Genomic DNA, 19,425 nt, shown 5'->3' on the forward strand with positions numbered 1-19,425 from the left:
ATAGCCTTGTGAATTTATCATATTTTTCAAGAAAATGCTCACAAGGCTATAACCTTGTGAATTTATCATATTTTTGAAGAAAATGTTCAAAAGGCTGTGAATTATCATATTTTTCAAGAAAATGTTCACAAGGCTATAGCCTTGTGAATTTATCATATTTTTCAAGAAAATGTTCAAAAGGCTGTGAATTTATCATATTTTTCAAGAAAATGTTCACAAGACTATAGCCTTGTGAATTTATCATATTTTTCAAGAAAAGGTTCACAAGGCTATAGCCTTGTGAATTTATCATATTTTTCAAGAAAATGTTCACAAGGCTGTGAATTTATCATATTTTTCAAGAAAATGTTCACAAGGCCTTGTGAATTTATCATATTTTTCAAGAAAATGCTCATAACAAAATGGTCATATTTCACAAGTGAATTTATCATATTTTTCAAGAAAATGCTCACAAGGCTGTGAATTTATCATATTTGTCAAGAAAATGTTCACAAGGCTCATATTTTTCACGAAAATGTTCACAAGGTGTTGTGAATTTATCATATTTTTCACGAAAATGTTCACAAGGCTATAGCTTTGTGAACTAATCATATTTTTGTAAGGTTTACCCCATTGTGATTTTATCAAAATGTTGAAAATTTTCAATAAAAATACAAGGCTTTCCCCTTGTGATTTTATCTTTTGTTTTCTGAATTTTCGGCAAAAGTGCAGTCTTACCCCTTTCTGATTTTATCAAAATTTGGAAAATGTTTGACAAATGTGCAAGGCATTCTCCCCTTGTGATTTTTCAAAATTTTAATAAAATCACATTGGGTACGTCTTGCATTTTTGTTGATTAAGGGGCCAACAAATAAAAATAATAAAATCAAAAGGGGGTACTCTCACATTATTCTGATAAAGGCAAAAATCTGATGAAATCACAAGGGTTGAAACATCAAAAGGAATGAACAGTAATGCTTACTAATTGTACTGTAGGCTCAAATTACATAAAACATCATGAGGAATGTATCAATAATGAAAAATACAGAAACCGTGTTAAGTGGATAATACAGGTTGTTATGACCCATCATTAAATTACAGGGACACCAAAAGTGAAAATTCTCAAACAATAAAACAAACATTTTAATGCATCCATACAAAATGGCACACTAGTACAGGTACATTCTTGTTCACACTATCAGTTCAACATCTGGCTGACTGCATAGATATAACCATTTCTCCATTGAATAAAACCATGTTCAAAGAGCATTACGATACAAGGAAAGGGAACACATCTCAAAACCTATTCAGCTGGTTTTTCAATGTGGTAATTACAATACAAAAATGTAAATTTCTCATTGTATGACCAGAAGTCTTTGCGTGCCAACAAACTCCCCGGAAAGCACATTTCTTTTAATACAAGGTTGCAAGTGGTTTTATCACATTAGTTAGTAGAGGCAACCTGCATAAACATGCACTATTGTACCAGGCAATGTCAACCTACATTATGGGAAAACTTCATTAAAGAACTTCTGAGCTTGGCCACAAAAACTTGGAAAGTATCCTTTTGCAGTGAGTGTGTTCAATGAGTTACCGGCAGCCGATTTCACGAAACGCTAGGATCAATCCTATCTTGAGTTAGGACGAGTGAGTAACTCGTCCTAACTTAGGATGAGTTCAATACGTCCTATTTTTTTTGATACGGAACTGAACCCGTCCTAAGTCCTAAGATTAATCCTAAGTTAGGAAGAGTTTGGTGAAATCGACGGCTGGGTCATTAAACTGAATAGATGAGCAGTTAATCGACTGGGAGCAGTCAGCAGCCCTACTGGTTTGTGCATGATCCTAGTTAGTCCACTGGGAAAGGAAATACATGGAGATAACAGGTGTAAGTTGCTAGACAAAAAGGATGTGTTATTTGCAGCAATCCCATTAAGTGAAGTTGATAAATGGTTCTTATACAAACATTGGCCCTGGCTTCTCTCAAACTCTCCCATTGCACGTACATTTTAAATATTACTACTAAAATGGACCTCTGTAAATAAAAACATCCAAATGAAAGAAAAGTACTGAAAGAAAATGACAAAGACAGTATTTGCTTTGAATTTTTGAACTTAACACTTGAATGAGAGACATTTGAGCGCTACATGTAGATGGCAGAAGATGCACCCGGTAATTTATAATGATTTTGTAGTCCTGGGCGTGCCCACAGTTCCAAGGGCATGCTGAGTCTGCTACCATCTAGTGTCACCCAAAGTCTCTCATTCCAGCAAAATCATGAAAGACGAAATGGTCCAAATTAATTTATAAACCACAAAACTACCTACAAGACCCCTAAATGGGCCAACTAAACAGTAAACAAACAAATCAACAAAAACAAAACACTTGTTGTCAAAATAGTACATCTGTTCAAAGGATTTAGTTTAAAACTTAGATAATCTTGGCATTTGGTTTTTGGTTTTGCGCAAAGGAAGTTTTTTGCACAATTTTGGCAGGCTCAAACAATATGCCATTTGCGAGTTAGACTAAAAAGGTTAAACCTCTATGTTCCGACACCCCTAGCGCAATTTTACTTGCATTGTACTAGACATCATCAAAATCTAACTCACAAATGGCTTGATGCAAATTAAAGACCGACATAAAACTTTTAAAACTATAGCCTATGGCACAAACACTTTACACCATTTGGGGGCATTCTAAAGTTCAAGAAAGAAAAAAAGCAAGGAGTTGATTATGCGAAAGTTGCATGCCTGCATAGAGTTGCTGTAAAGGAAAACAATGTTGCTAAGTACTTAAAAGCTTCCAGTCATGAACAAATTGAACATCCCATCCAGTAAAGGGCCCAATTTCATCAAGCTGCTGAGCAGGAAATTTTGCTTAGCAAATTGTTTAGCTATGCAAGAATTGACCGAGGAATGGTTTTCCCAATAGAGTTTTTCAACAAACACCATTTTAAACAGACAAAAAAGTGTAATTTTACATTAATAATGTGTTTATAAAAAAAGTATCAATTTTTTTTATATTTATACAATTTTTGTAACATATTAAATTTTATTTAAATTTCATTTACTCTCACTAATTTTCTCCATTTAATTTCAACATTGAAAGGCACAGGAACAAAGTTGTCGAACAAAACATAATTTGTCAATCAAAGAAAAATAATAATCCATCAAAAAAGAAAACGCGAAAAACCCATCCTTTTTATTTAAAATTGAAAGACAAGTTCAGTGCTATTTACAAGAAACCTCTTCAGACAAACCATCTTAACTTGCTCAAGAATTTAACCAAGTGTCATTGCAAAACCTTGGCTAGGGCATAGAGTTATATATAAGAACTAGAGGGCGCACTGGCAAATATACGCGCCCGCCACCCGGTATGCGCGCAGGCGGCCATTTTCTAAGTTGACAAAACTCAAACGTGTATTTCATATTCGACGCGCGTACAGAATGGTGCGCTTGTCATCTTGCGGTCCCGTGGCGTTTGTGCAAGAAGCATCACCATTTCTTATATATAACTCTATGGGCTAGGGCCACTCTTGGCCTCCATCTTTAATTTTGCAGCAGTGTTTATTTTTTGTCGAGCATGCTTCAACATAAAAGTTAGGGTGACTACTCTATCCTCCAAAACCGTATGTTCTGACACCCTCTCCTTGATCTGCATGCTAGGATTAGGGTGAGGGTTAATATTGGGGTGAGGATTAGGATTAGGTTGAGGGTAAGGATTAGGTTGAGGGTAAGGATAAAGGTGTGGGTAATTCTATTTTCACTTTTTCAAAATGTTGGTGGGTCATAAAATTGTGCACCTTGAAAAAAAGTCTTTTAAGAAATGGATGAAAGGAATTGACGAAAAGAACTAATAGAAATGAGCAAAAATATATGACTTTTGGAAACAAGTTGCTGAAACAAAAATCAAGTGATTTATATATACAGGTACATGTATGATTACTGTATTTTGGCCCTCCAATTATTAATGAAACGAAATGAAATGAAAGACAGTTGAAAGCAACCTTGTTCCTGTGGGCTTGCCAGAGCAGTCCTTCTACTCATTAACCCCCCATATGGGATACAAATGGCAAGATCATACACCCATGGGAACGAGGTTGATTCAGAGATCTAGAAAGTGTAATGATAAAAACCCGTCAAGGTTTTAAAAGACCAGAAAAAATGAACAAAAGAAAACTTGCCTACAGCACCTGGCTGGCCCTACTGTTGCTCTCTCATTGTGGTAACATGATGACCTCGGCCTTATTTCATGGCGCTGCTTACCAGAAAATTTGGTGATCTTAGTACATGTAGCAGGGAATTCCCACTTACATCAAGTGTTTTTCATGGACTAGCAGGGTATTTTGGCTGGTGCGAGTGCGCTCTCCACATTACTAGGCATTCTACGCTCACACAGCTAGCGCAGAAAATCGCTGAGAATGGTGATCGTAAGCGCAGATTTCGGCGATATTCAGAACCATTAAATTGAGACGTTACATGTACTGATTGGCGGTATTCCTATCACTATTTATACCAAAGTTCACCACGCCAGTTTCAAATGAAAGCACAAAATCCAGAGAGAAATGTAAAATAAACTACAATTGTCCTCCAATTCTTTTACAAAAACAAAATGTTCATAATTTGTAAAAAATAATTGTTGCATATAAGTAAAATGTGATCCATTAGTGGATTTAAATGTTTGAGTCTGTCTGTACATTCACAGTAAGACATCGGATCGATTTGGCGATTCATAACCAATAACTGTTTTGGTGGAATTGCCCCCTTGATTAGTCACTGGCCAATGACCAAAACAATTAATGGTTCTTGCCACCAAAAAAAACCCATGGAACTGATCATTTCTCTCAGGTAAATATGTCGCTTAATGCACATTCCAATTGCCTTACTTTATGCTTAAGTTACAAGTTTTTTGGGTTTTTTTTTTAGTTACAAGGTACATGTACATGTAATACATGTACTTGTTTTGAGTACTGTACTTGTCATGGTTCATTCAGCAGTTCTGAAGTGTAGAACTTTCACAAAGCAAAATTACAAGTGTCACTTTAATTTGAAGTTAATGCCTTGGTTAAACTTCACCCGTGCTATATCTTATAAAAATCAATGAAGTACTGGAGTTGAAATAAGTTAAATGTTAAACTCTATGTCCCCTTGTGTTGAAGCCGTACTGTGTTTCGGGGATTTTTTCTTTGCCTTAGTCCGCAAACTTGGAGGCTTGTTTTATTGCAGTTAGTGTCGCTTTAACTTAAAGTGACTAACTGACAAAGACAGAAGGTATACTCTGGCTAGAATCAGGTATATATTCTCAGGAAAGACTTGTTTCTATTCACGTTTAAACTCATGAAGCTGCATACAGATATATATTACTCGTTAACATTAATTAATTTTAGCTCCCCGAAAAACTTTACAAAAACCCCTCCTCATTTCTCTAACTAAAACGCCCCTATAAGTTACCACTATGATGTCATGGGCACACCCACAAGCTCCCACTGCTGTGCAGACGAGCCGTTGCATTTCACCAGAGTAGGGGTGTCCTTTCCATGTTTCGATTTTTCTAGACAAAGGCCACTTGTGTAGTGTATAATGGTTTTACTCTGGAAGACATTGAAGGGGGAAAAAAGAGAAAATATTAAGAAATGTTTGAACTTTGCAATGAACTTTAAGGTCTTTAACTGAGAGGTAACTAACAAGCAGGAACAATTACTTAAACATTTTCCGCTTAACAAAAATGAGCAAGACACCAGTCATATTGTATGTGTGACATGGTATTTTGGCTGGTAAGCCTATTCCAGTATTAAAGCATAACTTTGTTGTTGGCCCAAGTTTCATTGAGCTGTTTATTGCGCAATTGGGCCCAGGGCCAAACTTCATAGAGCTGCTCAAGCACAAAATGTTTACACAACAAAATTATTACCCAAAGTGTCCAGTGCCTTCAAATTACATAGGTGTACTGGTTTAGTCAAGTCATATTCTTTCATCCCAATACAGCAATACAAAATTAATATCTTAATAAAGGCTCGTTTAAAGGGTCTATCCACAGACTTACATTAAACTTGTTTTTTACACAAGCTTGAAGATTATGATAGTAGAAACCTTCCCTTGAAATTTTACTTACTGAGGTGCTGTAGTTTTTGAAAAATGAGTAAAATAAATAATTTTTGTCTCAGTTTTAGCATGTAAAAACGTATTAACCAGTTATGCTATGGTTTTGGTATAATATCATAACTGGTTAATGGGATTTTACATGCTAAAATAATTTTCGTCTTCCTAAGACGAAAATTATTTTAGCATGTATTACTCATTTCTCAAAAACTACACAACCTCAGTTAGTAATATTTGAACGGGTCCTTTCCACTGTCATTATCTTCAAACCCTGTAAGTTTAATGTAAATCTGTGGATATTTTGAAAAAGTACCTGAATCCTTTAATGAGTATTTACCAACCTACATGTATGACCAGTAAGCAGCTCTACGAAATTGGACACAGTCTGTACATACGCATGCCACAATAAATACTAAAATTGTTGACTTACATTTTGGCTAAATCTCCACTCTTGATTACCATGTTTGCCGTGACATTTCAACATCACAATATCCTGGAATTTGGTATTGCTGGAAGCATCTAGGCATAGATCATCATGTTTGATCTCATTCTGTTTCGTCAGACCAAAAACCTTCCAGAAGAAAACAAAAACAATCTGATTATTCAAAGGAGCCAAGAATAACTTACACTTTGGCAGAAACCTGTAAATAATAATAATATCGAAGTATTACATAGTGTATACATCTACCAAACAAGCTACTCAAGGCGCTGAGTATTCACAAACTTTCAGAAAGATAGGTTATTGCAGTGATGAATTCTGAAACCCAATTATTTAGCACCTATGTAAGGGTTTACAAGGTGCTACGGCGCATTAAGCAGCCACAACCAGGAACACCGCGGCGAACCCCTTCTCTTTTCAATAAGTGCACTGGGTTCTTTTACATGAGTTACACAACACATGGGACCAACGGCTTTACGTCCCATCCAAAGGACGAAGCAATATCACGGCTGGGGATTCAAACCCACACTCTGTTGATCAGAAACACCAGAGTATAGACCCCTTGCAAAACGTGAAACATGACTACGATGAGGTCCCGCGCATGTTTTTACACACAAAGATGAGATATCATCCAATATTTTGCCTCCTTTGGTTTCAGTGATGGCCTTTAGGCCTCGGAGAGGTCGCTCTTTGAGAGTGCAGCTTGTGTGCACGAGTCTCCTCGACAGACTTAACTCTCTTCCTTCTTGTTACTTTCTCAAATTCCACCTTCCTGTACAATCAATAATTAATCATCCCCGAGGTCTTTAACTGGATAGGTTGGGGGGACACTTCCTCGTCGGCTTGGTACACCTGCTTTTGTTTTTCTAAATGAACTTTATCCCGCACTCAGTGACGCTCAAGGTGCTTTAACATTCAGATTTTCATGCAAGGTATGTGGGACTTTGTTTGAATTATGAGACATATTTTTTTTAGCACCATATGTAATGGTTGACAAGATGCTGTGGCGCAATATGCTGCCAATCAAACCAGGAACATCAGGGCGAACCCATTCTCTTTGCACTACATTCTAATAATAATACTAAATAATTGGCTTTTATATAACACCCTAGCCCTAACCCCAAAAGGGTCCCAGGGCGCTTCACAGAGGTTTACGAGACACACAGGACCAACATCTTCACGTCCCATCCACAGGGTCATGGTTAAGTGTCTTGCTTAAGGACACTTGTTGCCACCACCGGGATACGAACCCACATTCTACTGATCGGTAACACAAGACTTTGAGTCTGTGGCTCTTATCCGCTTGGCCATGATGAGCCATTGATGAACTTGGCCATTAATATGGTGAGGGTCCAAACTAAGGGGAAAAGAGGAAGAACTTTTGTTGTTCCAATACTTCATGACACGTACCTGGTTCCCTCCTTGTCCGTGACAATTGAAGAAGCCAACTTTCTCGTTCTCTTTACGGCCCATGTTGTCCAGACACTTTCTGGTTTCAATGTGTCGAACCTACAAGTACAGGACAAAGGTCAGAGGTTAAAGGTCATGAAGCAAACAAATAAAATACAACAAATAAAAATGTATGCATCAGAAATGTGATGGGCTCTACAAAAATATGCTGCTTTTTGAACAGCCCACTTTCAAGTATAGGGTTGTTGAGTGTTATTGAGAGAATTCTTTTTTTTTTCAGTGATTTCTTGCTTCTTATGGTTCTATTTTTGCATATTTCTCAAACAGAATCATTTTTCTTTTTTATCAATAAAGATGAGTCAAAAATGGGTGTGTTTTTTACCCTTTTGCTTCATTAGGGTAATTTTTTTTTTTTTTTTTAACAGTATTTGTTGTTTTTAATCAAACAGGCATTTCCCTCGTTACAGGGTCATTTTCAGATTATGGCATTATGACATCGTAACTTTAAAACCAAACATGACACAAGTGTGTCAAGATATGTCAAAATGAAGCTTGTTGCAGCCACTTAAAAAACTCAAAGTAAATTGTCCTATTACACTGTTTTTGGGACAATTGCCAGACTCTACAACTGGACCTTACCTCTCCAATGCTTTGATAGTCCATTCTGAACTGTGACTCAGGGTAAATATTGTCAAGATACCACTGGAAGTTTTGACATTCGAGTTTCTTCCGAAGGTCTCGTCTTAAAGTGACGTCTCCATATTCTGTTTTCCTGACACCTTGAACGAGAGAAAATTAAGCTTTTTTTTTTTTTTTTTTTTACAAAACAATAATAATAACTAGTTCTAAAATAGTTCTTTCACAATAACCAAATCAATGCGCTATACATTAGTGCCCTGGTCATTAGGCCAATAAAGTTTGGCGTGCGCTCAGAAGGCTTTTTCAAACATAACATCAAAATCTACCCTCGCCTTACCATACGCATTTTAACCCCTGGGTGGAGACAGGCAAATACATGTATAGTAAAGCATCTTGCTCAAGGCCTAACGTGTCTCGACGAGTGAAATGAACCCCTGAATACTCATTTCAAAATCTCAAACATGAAATTATACCCCCAAAAATCCCGGAAACTCTATGAGAAACAAAATAATTCTTGGTAGATCTATCAAGCCGGTCCGACAAGTCAAGTGTATGTGTGTTGAACAGGCGATACAAACAATTAATGTACCCTACCATTTTCCATGCTGTGGCATTCACCATCCAGCTATTAAGAAAAACCAAATATTTATAGCCACAACTTGTTATCTTTCAGTCTCAACCCACAGCTCAGAAAAAAGGGAAAAAAAGGTTATAACAACACGCTTCACAGCTGACCACATTGATGGGTTGTAGGGTTTAAGCCTATCGTCTGACGCCCCACGGGGAAGACACGATAAGCTTGACAGAGCGTTAAATCCACACCGGCTTGGAGCAATTCACGTGAGACTTCACAACGAGTTCAACAGCCACTTTCATGGCTAAACTGACAAACACGCGTAGGCTCTCTCTAGGACAGCTGTCAACATGTATGTGATCGAAGGAGGACACTGTCGTAGACGTGTAGTTCTCAAGAGTTTAGTTTGCTCAGAAAATGGAAGTAGTTTGCCAGCACTATTAACATTTAAAGACACTGGACACCATTGGTAATTGTCAAAGACCAGTATTTTCACTTGGTGTATCCCAACATATGCATAATATAACAAGGCTGTGAACAAATGGGTGTGTGTTTGCAGATGCATAACCAAAAGGCTTCAAGTCTTTTATTATTTGAGTGAGAAGTTATCTCTTTCTCAAAAACTGCGTAACGTCAGAGGGTTCCATTCCTCACAATGTTAAAAACAGCTCCCCATTACTCGTTACCAAATAAGTTTTATTTGGAAGATATTATTTGGAGTAATTACCAATAGTTTCCAGTGCCTCAACTATCGAGCACATACATATTACAACAAGAGAATAAAAGAGTTGGCTGAGGTATTGAACACTCGTCCTAAACTGGCAGGGTCATGGCTGTGTGATTAAGTGTCGTGCCAAAGGAATCTGAGCACGGGTAGCTCCGGGGAGTTTGAAGTTTGCCAGGACACAAGTGTCATGACCAAGACTCAAGCTTGGTGCTCTAATCTGCGACACCCCACAACAGGGGTAGCCCCCCCCCCCAAATCTCCCTCTCTGTTCTCCATACCTGGTGCAATCCTGTAGTAAAAATTTTTATATTCGTCCATCCAGACCTCGGCCAGTCGCTGGTTGTTTCGATTGATGATTTTTCCTGTCCCGCCCGGGAATGTGTAAGGTGTTGATTTACGGAAAACGTGACCGACGTGGGAGCAGGTTACAATCTCTAGGGTTCCACCACACATCCATATCTGGGGAGGACAAAAAATGAAATAGTTGCAGAAATTCATTTTCTTTTCACTAATATTATTTCCATTGCTGCAACCCAAATAAGCCAAGAGTGATTTGAGGAGTCCTTGTATGTAGTAACATATATAACCCACATTTGGTGCTCAATAGTGGATGTAGTACCCTCCCCCACACTTCCATTATGTGTCCTACTTGTATGCTTGGATTCAAAAAAATTCTCTAATAGCGGATTTTAAGATGGGGATATTTTTGTATAGGAGGAAAATGTGTGTTTAAAGGTGCTATGTCAGATTTTTGGCTGATTTGACCCCAAAATTTTGATTTAAACTCAATAGGTATTTTGATGGGGTCGAGAAAGTTACAAGCTTTCATTTGAGCCATTGCTCGAAAAGGTCCGGCAATTATTAGTAGAAGTGAAATAAAGTGCTCAAAATTAAGAAACGTTTTAAATTTCTGTCATGGTTCCTGACCACTATAAGTAAAAGTTAAACTTTTTTTCGTTAGAGCAGATGATACTCTTGGAAATACCATTCACTTAAAAAAAAATCTATTTTTTAATGTTTGGGGCAAAAAATCCGACATAGCATCTTTCAGTACGGGAAAATTTAAGGGGAAACCCTCTGCTCCATATTGGGCATGTTTTAATAATCCAGCTAAGCTTGCAGGGCAAAATAGTCTGAACCCCACTTGTACATTGATAATGCCCATTATATTGATGCTAAGGCACACAGGGTGTCTGACTAAAGAGGCTGACAACGTGATCAATCTCTAATCTCATTCTTGAAGAGCCTTATTCCCACAAGCAGGTGCAACTGAAGGTGAAAACAGCCGTCATTATAATTTCTAGAGACAGATTGTCCCTAAGACTGAGTGGGAACAACTTTGGATATGGCGCCTCCGGACTATAATCAACCCCCGTGGTCTGAACATCCAAGACATAAATGATAAATTCCTTCCTTTTTAATCATTAATTGCATAATGTACATAAGGAGGGGCACATGTCTTCCCTTTTAATCATTTTTTTTTTTTTTTTTTACAAATTCCTCCCAACACCCCTCCTCACCAAAACAAGAAACAGTATTTTAAATGAATTATTCAGACACTAATTCCTGTCTTCAGACATGAACAAACGGTTTTGAATGTTGTATTTTGTGCATTGCCCATGGCATATACAGTGTACAGAAGTCTTTTTGAGAATTTTTGTTTTGAAACAGCATTGTCTGTCAAAATTTGTTCAGAGAAAAAAAACTTGTTTAAATACAAATAAAAAGTATGTGAAATTCCGGCCAACAACTTCAACTCACCTCCCCGAAATTAGAAATTAAAAAACAACAGAACTGTAATGGCCTCCGTCTCCTGTATGCTCGCTCGGCACACATGTTTAGTTTCCCATAAGCATAACTTACTCTAAACGAGATTTCCAGGTTTTCACCGCCCCAAACGTCCATTCCAGCGTCGTACGTTCCAATCTCCTCAAAATAGTCCTTACTGATCGCAAACAAACCCCCGGCCATCGTTGGAGACCTGGAATGAAAATGAAATGAAACAAAAGAAAACATTTACTGTTTGGAAGAACAGCCGAGCCATTTTGAATCTGCCACATTTTTTCCCCTTTTTTTGAGGAGACCAACTGATTTTGGATATCATTCAAATTATGGACTTTTTGTTTTTAGTATCTACATTTAGATGTCTGCAGGCAATCAAAAAACAACTCCCAGTTCTTGCAATTTGCATTTCCAAAAGAAACCTTGAGAGCAAAAGAAAATTATTTCAGGGGAACCAAAAGCTGCTGGGAGGGGGATTAACACCTTCGAAGGCCTTCGTAGAGTTGTTATTACATAAAGTGTATTTTCCAAAAGGTTGTTTTTACAAGGGAAGACATCTAGACTGCAAAGGTCCCCGGTCCAATGTTCAAAATTAAGTCGTCGAGACATTTGCCAATCTTTGCATACGACAGACAAAACAGACAAATGTTTGCGCTCAAGTTGCCAACAGCTTTTTCCCTCCATCCTACAATCTAGACTGTTTTTTTTTTTTTTTTTTTTTTTTTCCTAATTTCAGCATCTGAGAGCTTTTACATCTTAAATATTTCTTCTTTGTAGTAGCTCCTTACCATAGAATGGCTTTCAGCCTATACTGTTACTAGGCAAACTTGCCTTTCTTTTTTCTATCTTTTATTTTTGAAAGACTATCTAACTAAGTTAATTCCCATTAGTTTAAACTCTTTCTGTGCCCGCTTTTTTAGATGTTTTTTAGAGAGTTTATTATGCAAGTTCCTACATTTTGGGGGTTTTTATTAGAAACAAAAATGTCAAATAACAAGGATCTATGTTTGTGCGTTGGTACAGACTATAAATAATCACTTGGTTCGCTTTGGCTTCATCTCATGAAATGGAATAAATAATAATAATAATAATAACCGTATTTATAACGCGCCTTTTGCCAAAGGATACAAAGCGCCAGGTATTACTACTGCAAGGAGTGGGGCAAATTTTGAGATATAAGACCTAATCCTTAAGCACCATGTAATGGTTTACAAGGTGCTTTGGCGCAATATGCTGCCAATAATCCAGCCAGGAACACCGGGGCGAACCCCTTCTCTTTTCGGTAAGTGCACTGGGTTCTTTAACATGCGTTTACACAACACATGGGACCAACGGCTTTACATCCCATCCGAAGGACGAAGCAATGGTTACGTGTCTTGCTTAAGGACACAAGTGTCACGGCTCGGGATCCGAACCCACACTCTGCTGATCAGAAACACCAGAGTTTGAATTCGGTGCTCTTAACCGCTCGGCCACGACACTCCCACGAATAGTCCAGATTTTTACCTCATGATTATATAATATTCTGCAACTCTTAACTCATATGCATTCAGTAATTGTATATTAAACCTGATGCAAATCTAACATCCGTTAAATATCCATTTGATCTGCATATGACGCAGCCTGAAGAAATTGGATGATATTTATAGATTTTTGACATCACCACTAAGTAATAGAAATCTTCAGGTTTGATCACAACAAGATTGAAGTCTTTCGCCTCTTTCAAGAAAAGCTGAAGGCCAAAGGAGGCTGAGGAAATATCCCGGGGGAAAAAACTTGATCAAATTCAGGTCTGGCGGCATGTAGTGGGTTGCACGTACCACAGGTGAGGTGCGAGTCACCGGCATGGAGGCAATGAAGTCAATTGCCGCCATGCCCCCCCCCCCTGGTTATTGCCTTGGTGCCCTTGAAATGCTTCAGTACAAACTTTTCTTCATAGGTTGCCCTTTACCTAGGAGAACTTGCCTTGGTGCCCTTGCCCTTATAAAAACACAGCATACAGGTCTGCACCGCTGACTGAACAAGTCTGAACCTAGAATCCAGATCTTAGGAGGTACATTGAAATGGTGGCATGTCCACTTTTTGACAACCCCCTGGAGTTATAGATTCCAACAAGCTTCTGGAAACAGTGTCATCAGTGCTTGAGAAGTAGATCAAAGAGCTTGAATTCTCTAATGTAGAGAAAAATATATCATATTTGAAGATTTAATTTCATTAAAAAAAAAAAAAAAAAACAGTCTTCGTTCAATTTATTTTCTCGATTTCAATACACACACAACTTGCAAATCTCTCGCGGTCCATACAGCAGGTACAGTTGGTGATAACAAGCTAATGCTATGGTTATTCTTGCTTTTCAAGAATTTTGTACGATTTGAATTTGAAAAGAAGATTTCATTTTGCAAAAAAAAATTTTTTAGTTGTTTTCTAAATTTTGATTATTTGCTACAAAAATGAAAACTTAATGTAATGTTGGTAACCGGATTCTGCTAAGCGATACTTTTCTGTGCTTAACAACTTTCTGGCCTACTAGCTGGAATATGTACAACTGGGCTTATGACCTGGTTTAAGAAGGACACCCTCAACTAGGGTTCAAAAAAAGGTTGCTCATCCAAAATTAAAATACATACCAATCATTACACACTATTCCATGTATCCATATTACATACTGCCACATCCGTAAAAATAATGGGCATTGTTTTATGTGTATTTTCATTTGAAAGAATTGTGCATTATATGCTTAACAACTGATGGACACAAGGATTTTTTTAAGCCTTACACACAGCATAAATTAAACCAGGCCTGTACGGAGGCAACAAAGGCGATTGCCTCAATGCCCCCTGGTCTTTGCCTTGGTGCCCTTGAAATACAAGAGAGATTTACAATTACCTCATAGGGTGCCCTTTACCAAGGAGAAAATGCCTTGGCGCTCTTACCCTTTTAAAAACAGAGCATACAGGCCTGTTAAACCCAACAAAAAATAAGACCAAAGAAAATTAACATCCAAAACGCAAGACACGGGCAGTGGAGAGAGCAAAACAAAACAGACACAGGTTCACTCATCAAATTAAGTATTGAGGAAAATCAGGATACAGTTATCGATTAATCGTCAGTTGTCATGGCGACGCATCTTCTTTTGGTGTTAGGAGCCACTAGGCTGAGTCAACAACAACCGCTGCCCTCCGGGGTCGAGAGAATTAAGACCTTTCCATCTAGGGACGACAGGATGAGAGAGTGTTTTATACAATAGTAGAGTGACTTAAAGGCGTTGTCTTCTTCTTGTATAATTATAGGGTGTCATGGCTTAGCAGGAAGAGCATCGAATTCATGTTCTTAGACCCAATGTCATAGCTCTGCTTACTGTGAGCACTGGTAAAAGCTTACAGATTTGCCGAGGATAAATGATGGTAAAGGCACAGGAGACTTTTGGTAATTACTCAAAATAGTTTTTGGAATAAAAACTAACTTGGTAACGAGCAATGGAGAGCTGTTGTGAGTTAAAAACATTGTGAGAAATGGCTCAGACTTTACCATTTACTAGAATTGTTTCTCTTCACCCAGAGGTATCAATAAGTTCTTGCAAGGGTAGAGGTTGACATAGTATTTGAAAAAGACATCAGAGTGCCATGGGGCGAAGAAAGCTTACAAGAATGTTATTGGCCCAATGACTAGGACATTAATCAAAAGCGCATTGAGACGTTTTTGTTAACTCGCTATATAAGAACCAGTTATTATGATTGTTATTGAAAATTCTGACCTCTGCCCTTCTTGTAATAACTCCAGTTACTGCAGTTTTACAAATGAACCTATTTGCAAACGGATGTTATATTTCATTCGAAGAAATTCGTGATGATTTCAACATCACGCTTTCCTGCTGCCATGAGTACAGTTTGTGTGCAACACGTGCTGGATACGTGCCCAGTATGCACATATTTGAGCAACGGTAAAAGCTAACAGAGTTGCATAGGATAAAGGCAATGGATACGTTTGGTATTTACTCAAAATAATTGCCATAAAAACTAACTTGGTTGTGAGCAACTGTTGAAAGTATAAAACATTATGAGAAAGGGCTCCCTCTGAGGTCATGTAGTTTTTGTGACAGAGTAAATATTTGAATCTGAGAAAAAAATTCAGGCCTCAACTCAAAAGCATCTTTCTCAGGCATCTTTTTTTGTGCAACAAGTTTTTTTTTTTTTTTCTTTCATTATTCTCTTACACTGTGAAAAGCACCAAGTGAGATGACTGGTCTTTGACAATATTACCAAACCTGTCCAGTACCTTTAACCTTTACACAGACATCAGTTGCTAAGCTATCGACTGCCCCTCGGTATGCCATAATGAAGTTGAATTGCATATACATGTTTATAATAAAGATTCATTGCGTTTGTAAATTCATCTGTCACCTAGCAAATGCGGAAACTGACTTCTAAATTACAAGATCTTGATCGAGGGTAACACATTGCCAGTTGAATTGGGTTAATAGACCCATTGATGAAATGGGTTAATAAATCCATTGCACCAACGACGCCAGACATGGCAACAAGGTCTGCTATTTTGGTAGTCAAATTGCGCCTGGTAAAGATATGAAGCAACCGAATGTGGGCATCACCTTTAACATTTAAAATGCATACTGCACAGGAAAACCTGAATGCAAAAATTCGCAACAATAACTTGCAACAGTGCTACGAAATATTTACTGCAAAAACTGCTGATGTGACGTAAAAACTTCGCTTCACCTTAGCAGAAAGTATGATCCAGGCTTTAGACTTTAGGAATTTGGCTCAAAAATGGCGCAACTTAAAATTGATACACACATCAGGTGAATTCAGTCAAAATAATATTTTGAGTGGCCACCTGTGCCTAATTTTATAGAGCTGGTTAAGCACAACTCAATTTCATAGAGCTGGTTAAGCACAACACTGGTATCCTGCTTGTTTCTGCTCAGCAGGATATAGTAAGCATTATTTTCTGCTTAAGCACTGAGAGAAGCCCTTTCTTTCACCATTGAATTCAGAGCTGAATTGTTATTATATATTTGGTTTGCAGTAACACCATGTGTGTACATCTACTTGCCAGGTAGTGTTTGTTCATAGAGAACTGTCTTTTCTTATTCTACTACCGCGGAGTAGATACATGTATATGGGGGTTTGGGAGACTTCTCAGTTCCCATTAGCAAAACGGTTGGTATGAAATTGAAGCCGTTAAGCAGCTGTATGAAAGTGGGCCATGTTTCTTATCCCCACCTTACCCCTCTACCAAAGCATATTTTGCATTCCCATTCCGGACCTTAACAGGAAAATCACAATCACACCTACAAAACAACATAACTCTCAAAAATGCATCTTTGTGGAGCATTCTTTCGTTTCCTCCTTTGTCCCTGCATCAAACAGTTTTTCATAGACCATGTAGACTTTGTGCACATATTTCCATATGGAGCACCCCAGTCTTTAGAACTCCCCTATGGAGATGTCCTTTTCAATTTGCTGTTTTTGTTTTTTCCTTGTTCTCCATAAGGCAACGAAAATGAGCACGATGCCACACAAATGTTCCAGTTCACACTAACATAATGAAATCTTTCCCACTTGTTTTTTTTTTTACCACCTGTACTGTGAAAGCCCACCACAACTTAATCATCAAGGAGGGACCCTCGCCGTACAGCCTCAACAAAACCAAGTTAAATCTTCTAATGAAAAAATCGTGAGGAAATCAGTCAGGGACGCACCCGGAGTTTAGCGATGTCTCAAGAAAAGGCCACGGGAGCGAGAGTGAATCAGTGGACGACATTAACCAGTGAAGCATGTATGACCTTATCGCTTTTGAAGGGTGGGGGTAAGGGAGGAGGAAAGTAAGACATGTTGTGCCTCAGGGGAGGGGGACAGGATGTCAAACATCTCAACTGCCAGATTTACATTCAGAAAGTGTCCTAGAAAAGTTTTCTAGCAGACAAGTAGGATTTGAAACTTTGCATGGTGGAAATACGATAATAGTAAGGTTTGTGGTAACACCACATAATGATAATTCTCTAAATGAGTTTGGGTGGTTCTAAAAAAAATGCTGGTTTCAACTCAACGCTTCAATCAGTGTGCTCTGATCATCTTCTGGAGAAAGCTTGCAGACGTTAACAATTTCACTTTGTTTTGTTGGGGGGGGGGGGGGAGTTAGGAGAGAGAAACAGAAATGGCAAAAGATTTGAGAAAGGGTGAATTGTTTCCTGTCACACTTCTGCATCAGAATTTCAAAGGGCCAAGAGAAGTTTACGATTCGAAGCACCCGACATGCAACTTTGCAATTGCTGAAAAAGAGGAAACTTTGTACAGTGTTCCTGGGCAATTTTTATTTAGGAGAAGAAGTGGCATCAACTTTAGGTAATCCCCTGGCTGGTGCTTCCCAGGCACTGTCTATGATAATAATATCAAGCAGGATTTATACAGCATCAAACACCAAACCAGTCAATGAGTGCTTTACAATATTAAAAAGAGTCCAAAGCATCGGTATTAAACCAACAATATTACAGCAAACAATTTAAATATGACATATAGCACATAAAAGCACAGGAAGCTCGTCCATCAATGTAAATAACCCACAAAGGAGGCAAAAAGAGCGGCATATTGTGTCAATAATAAAAAGTCACAGAAGCGTAGTAAAGTTTCAATAAAGGAAACATTTAAGGCATTTACAGGCTGAACGTCGCACATCCTGGTTGTCTCATCACAAGGGCAGTCACTTTATTGTGAATGTCGCAGCCAGCGCATGCGATATCGACAAACGTACAAATTGGACCTTTTTTTCAAACACCCCTCTCTCTCTCACCCAAAAGTGTACAAAGAAAAATTGTAGGTTATTTTACATAGAAATACTTGTATTTGGATTACACATGCACATAGTATGCAAACCTTATTTATGACAAGCACGGATATAAGAAATACATGATCGAATGCAGATAATACATTATTTGATACCGTAATTTCCTGCGTACAAGACATTGCTTATCTGATTTTTAAAAGGCTAAATAAAATACACAGAAAAATCACTGCATCTTATTTAACGGTGCCAAAAACAAACATTAACCTATGTTTGTTTGTATAGATCAACGTTTTTTTCCAGAAAACCAAAGTGTATTGCAAACATTCACCCCTCCCTTCCAGATAATTGTGAACGGCCTATAACTGGGTTGGGTGAGAGCTGATAATTCCACAGCCAGAGGCCTGCTACATGTACATGTATCATAATGTCGACAGTCCCCCTTTGAAATTAAATTTTGAGCATTCGCTCTTTTAGTAATTTCAGTTTACTTGCTCCGATACTATGGACTCATTTAGCGTTACACAGTCCACTAATGGTGATGTATGGGAGTGTACAAGGGGAGAAAGTTCAATACCGACCCATTTGATGAAGTGCAATTAGCCATTAAGACGCCAAACTCAAAGTCAATGTGTGGCCCACAAATTGGAAAACAAATACACTCTAGATGCAGTTTGTGGGTTTCTTGAAAGGGGACCATTAACTGGTGATTGCAAACATGTAGCAAAGCAAGTTGTGATGCATCATTGTTTTTTTCTAAACATCTCACAAGTGGGTCCAATTCACCTGTTCTTATGATTGTCTGCAAACCAGTTGGAAATAAAATCAAGACAGAACTGTGTCAATTCTAACAAAATGTTCCATCATCACAGAACCTTGATCTAGTATTTTGGATTTGAACTATATACAAATTTATAAATTTCTAGCAGGCTTGAATCCTTGATTCTGATTGGTCAATCCATAGCAACAAGGAGTACCA

General features: G+C 38.0%; 1 protein-coding gene across 1 annotated transcript in view; it reads right to left on the minus strand.

Annotated features, from left to right (window-relative positions):
- Positions 1-3,425: 3,425 nt before the first annotated feature.
- LOC117300405 (polypeptide N-acetylgalactosaminyltransferase 1-like) overlaps positions 3,426-19,425 on the minus strand; it is a 65,958-nt gene continuing 49,958 nt past the window's right edge. Inside the window, exons 7-12 of the mRNA XM_033784191.1 lie at positions 11,730-11,847; positions 10,145-10,325; positions 8,566-8,705; positions 7,927-8,025; positions 6,508-6,648; positions 3,426-5,569 (exon numbers count right to left, since the gene is read on the minus strand). Coding sequence (XP_033640082.1) covers positions 5,432-5,569; positions 6,508-6,648; positions 7,927-8,025; positions 8,566-8,705; positions 10,145-10,325; positions 11,730-11,847 — 817 coding nt within the window. The 3' untranslated portion in view covers positions 3,426-5,431. The remainder of the gene's footprint in view (positions 5,570-6,507; positions 6,649-7,926; positions 8,026-8,565; positions 8,706-10,144; positions 10,326-11,729; positions 11,848-19,425) is intronic.

This window comes from Asterias rubens, chromosome 15 (assembly GCF_902459465.1).
Source record: "Asterias rubens chromosome 15, eAstRub1.3, whole genome shotgun sequence".
NCBI lineage: Eukaryota > Metazoa > Echinodermata > Asteroidea > Forcipulatida > Asteriidae > Asterias > Asterias rubens.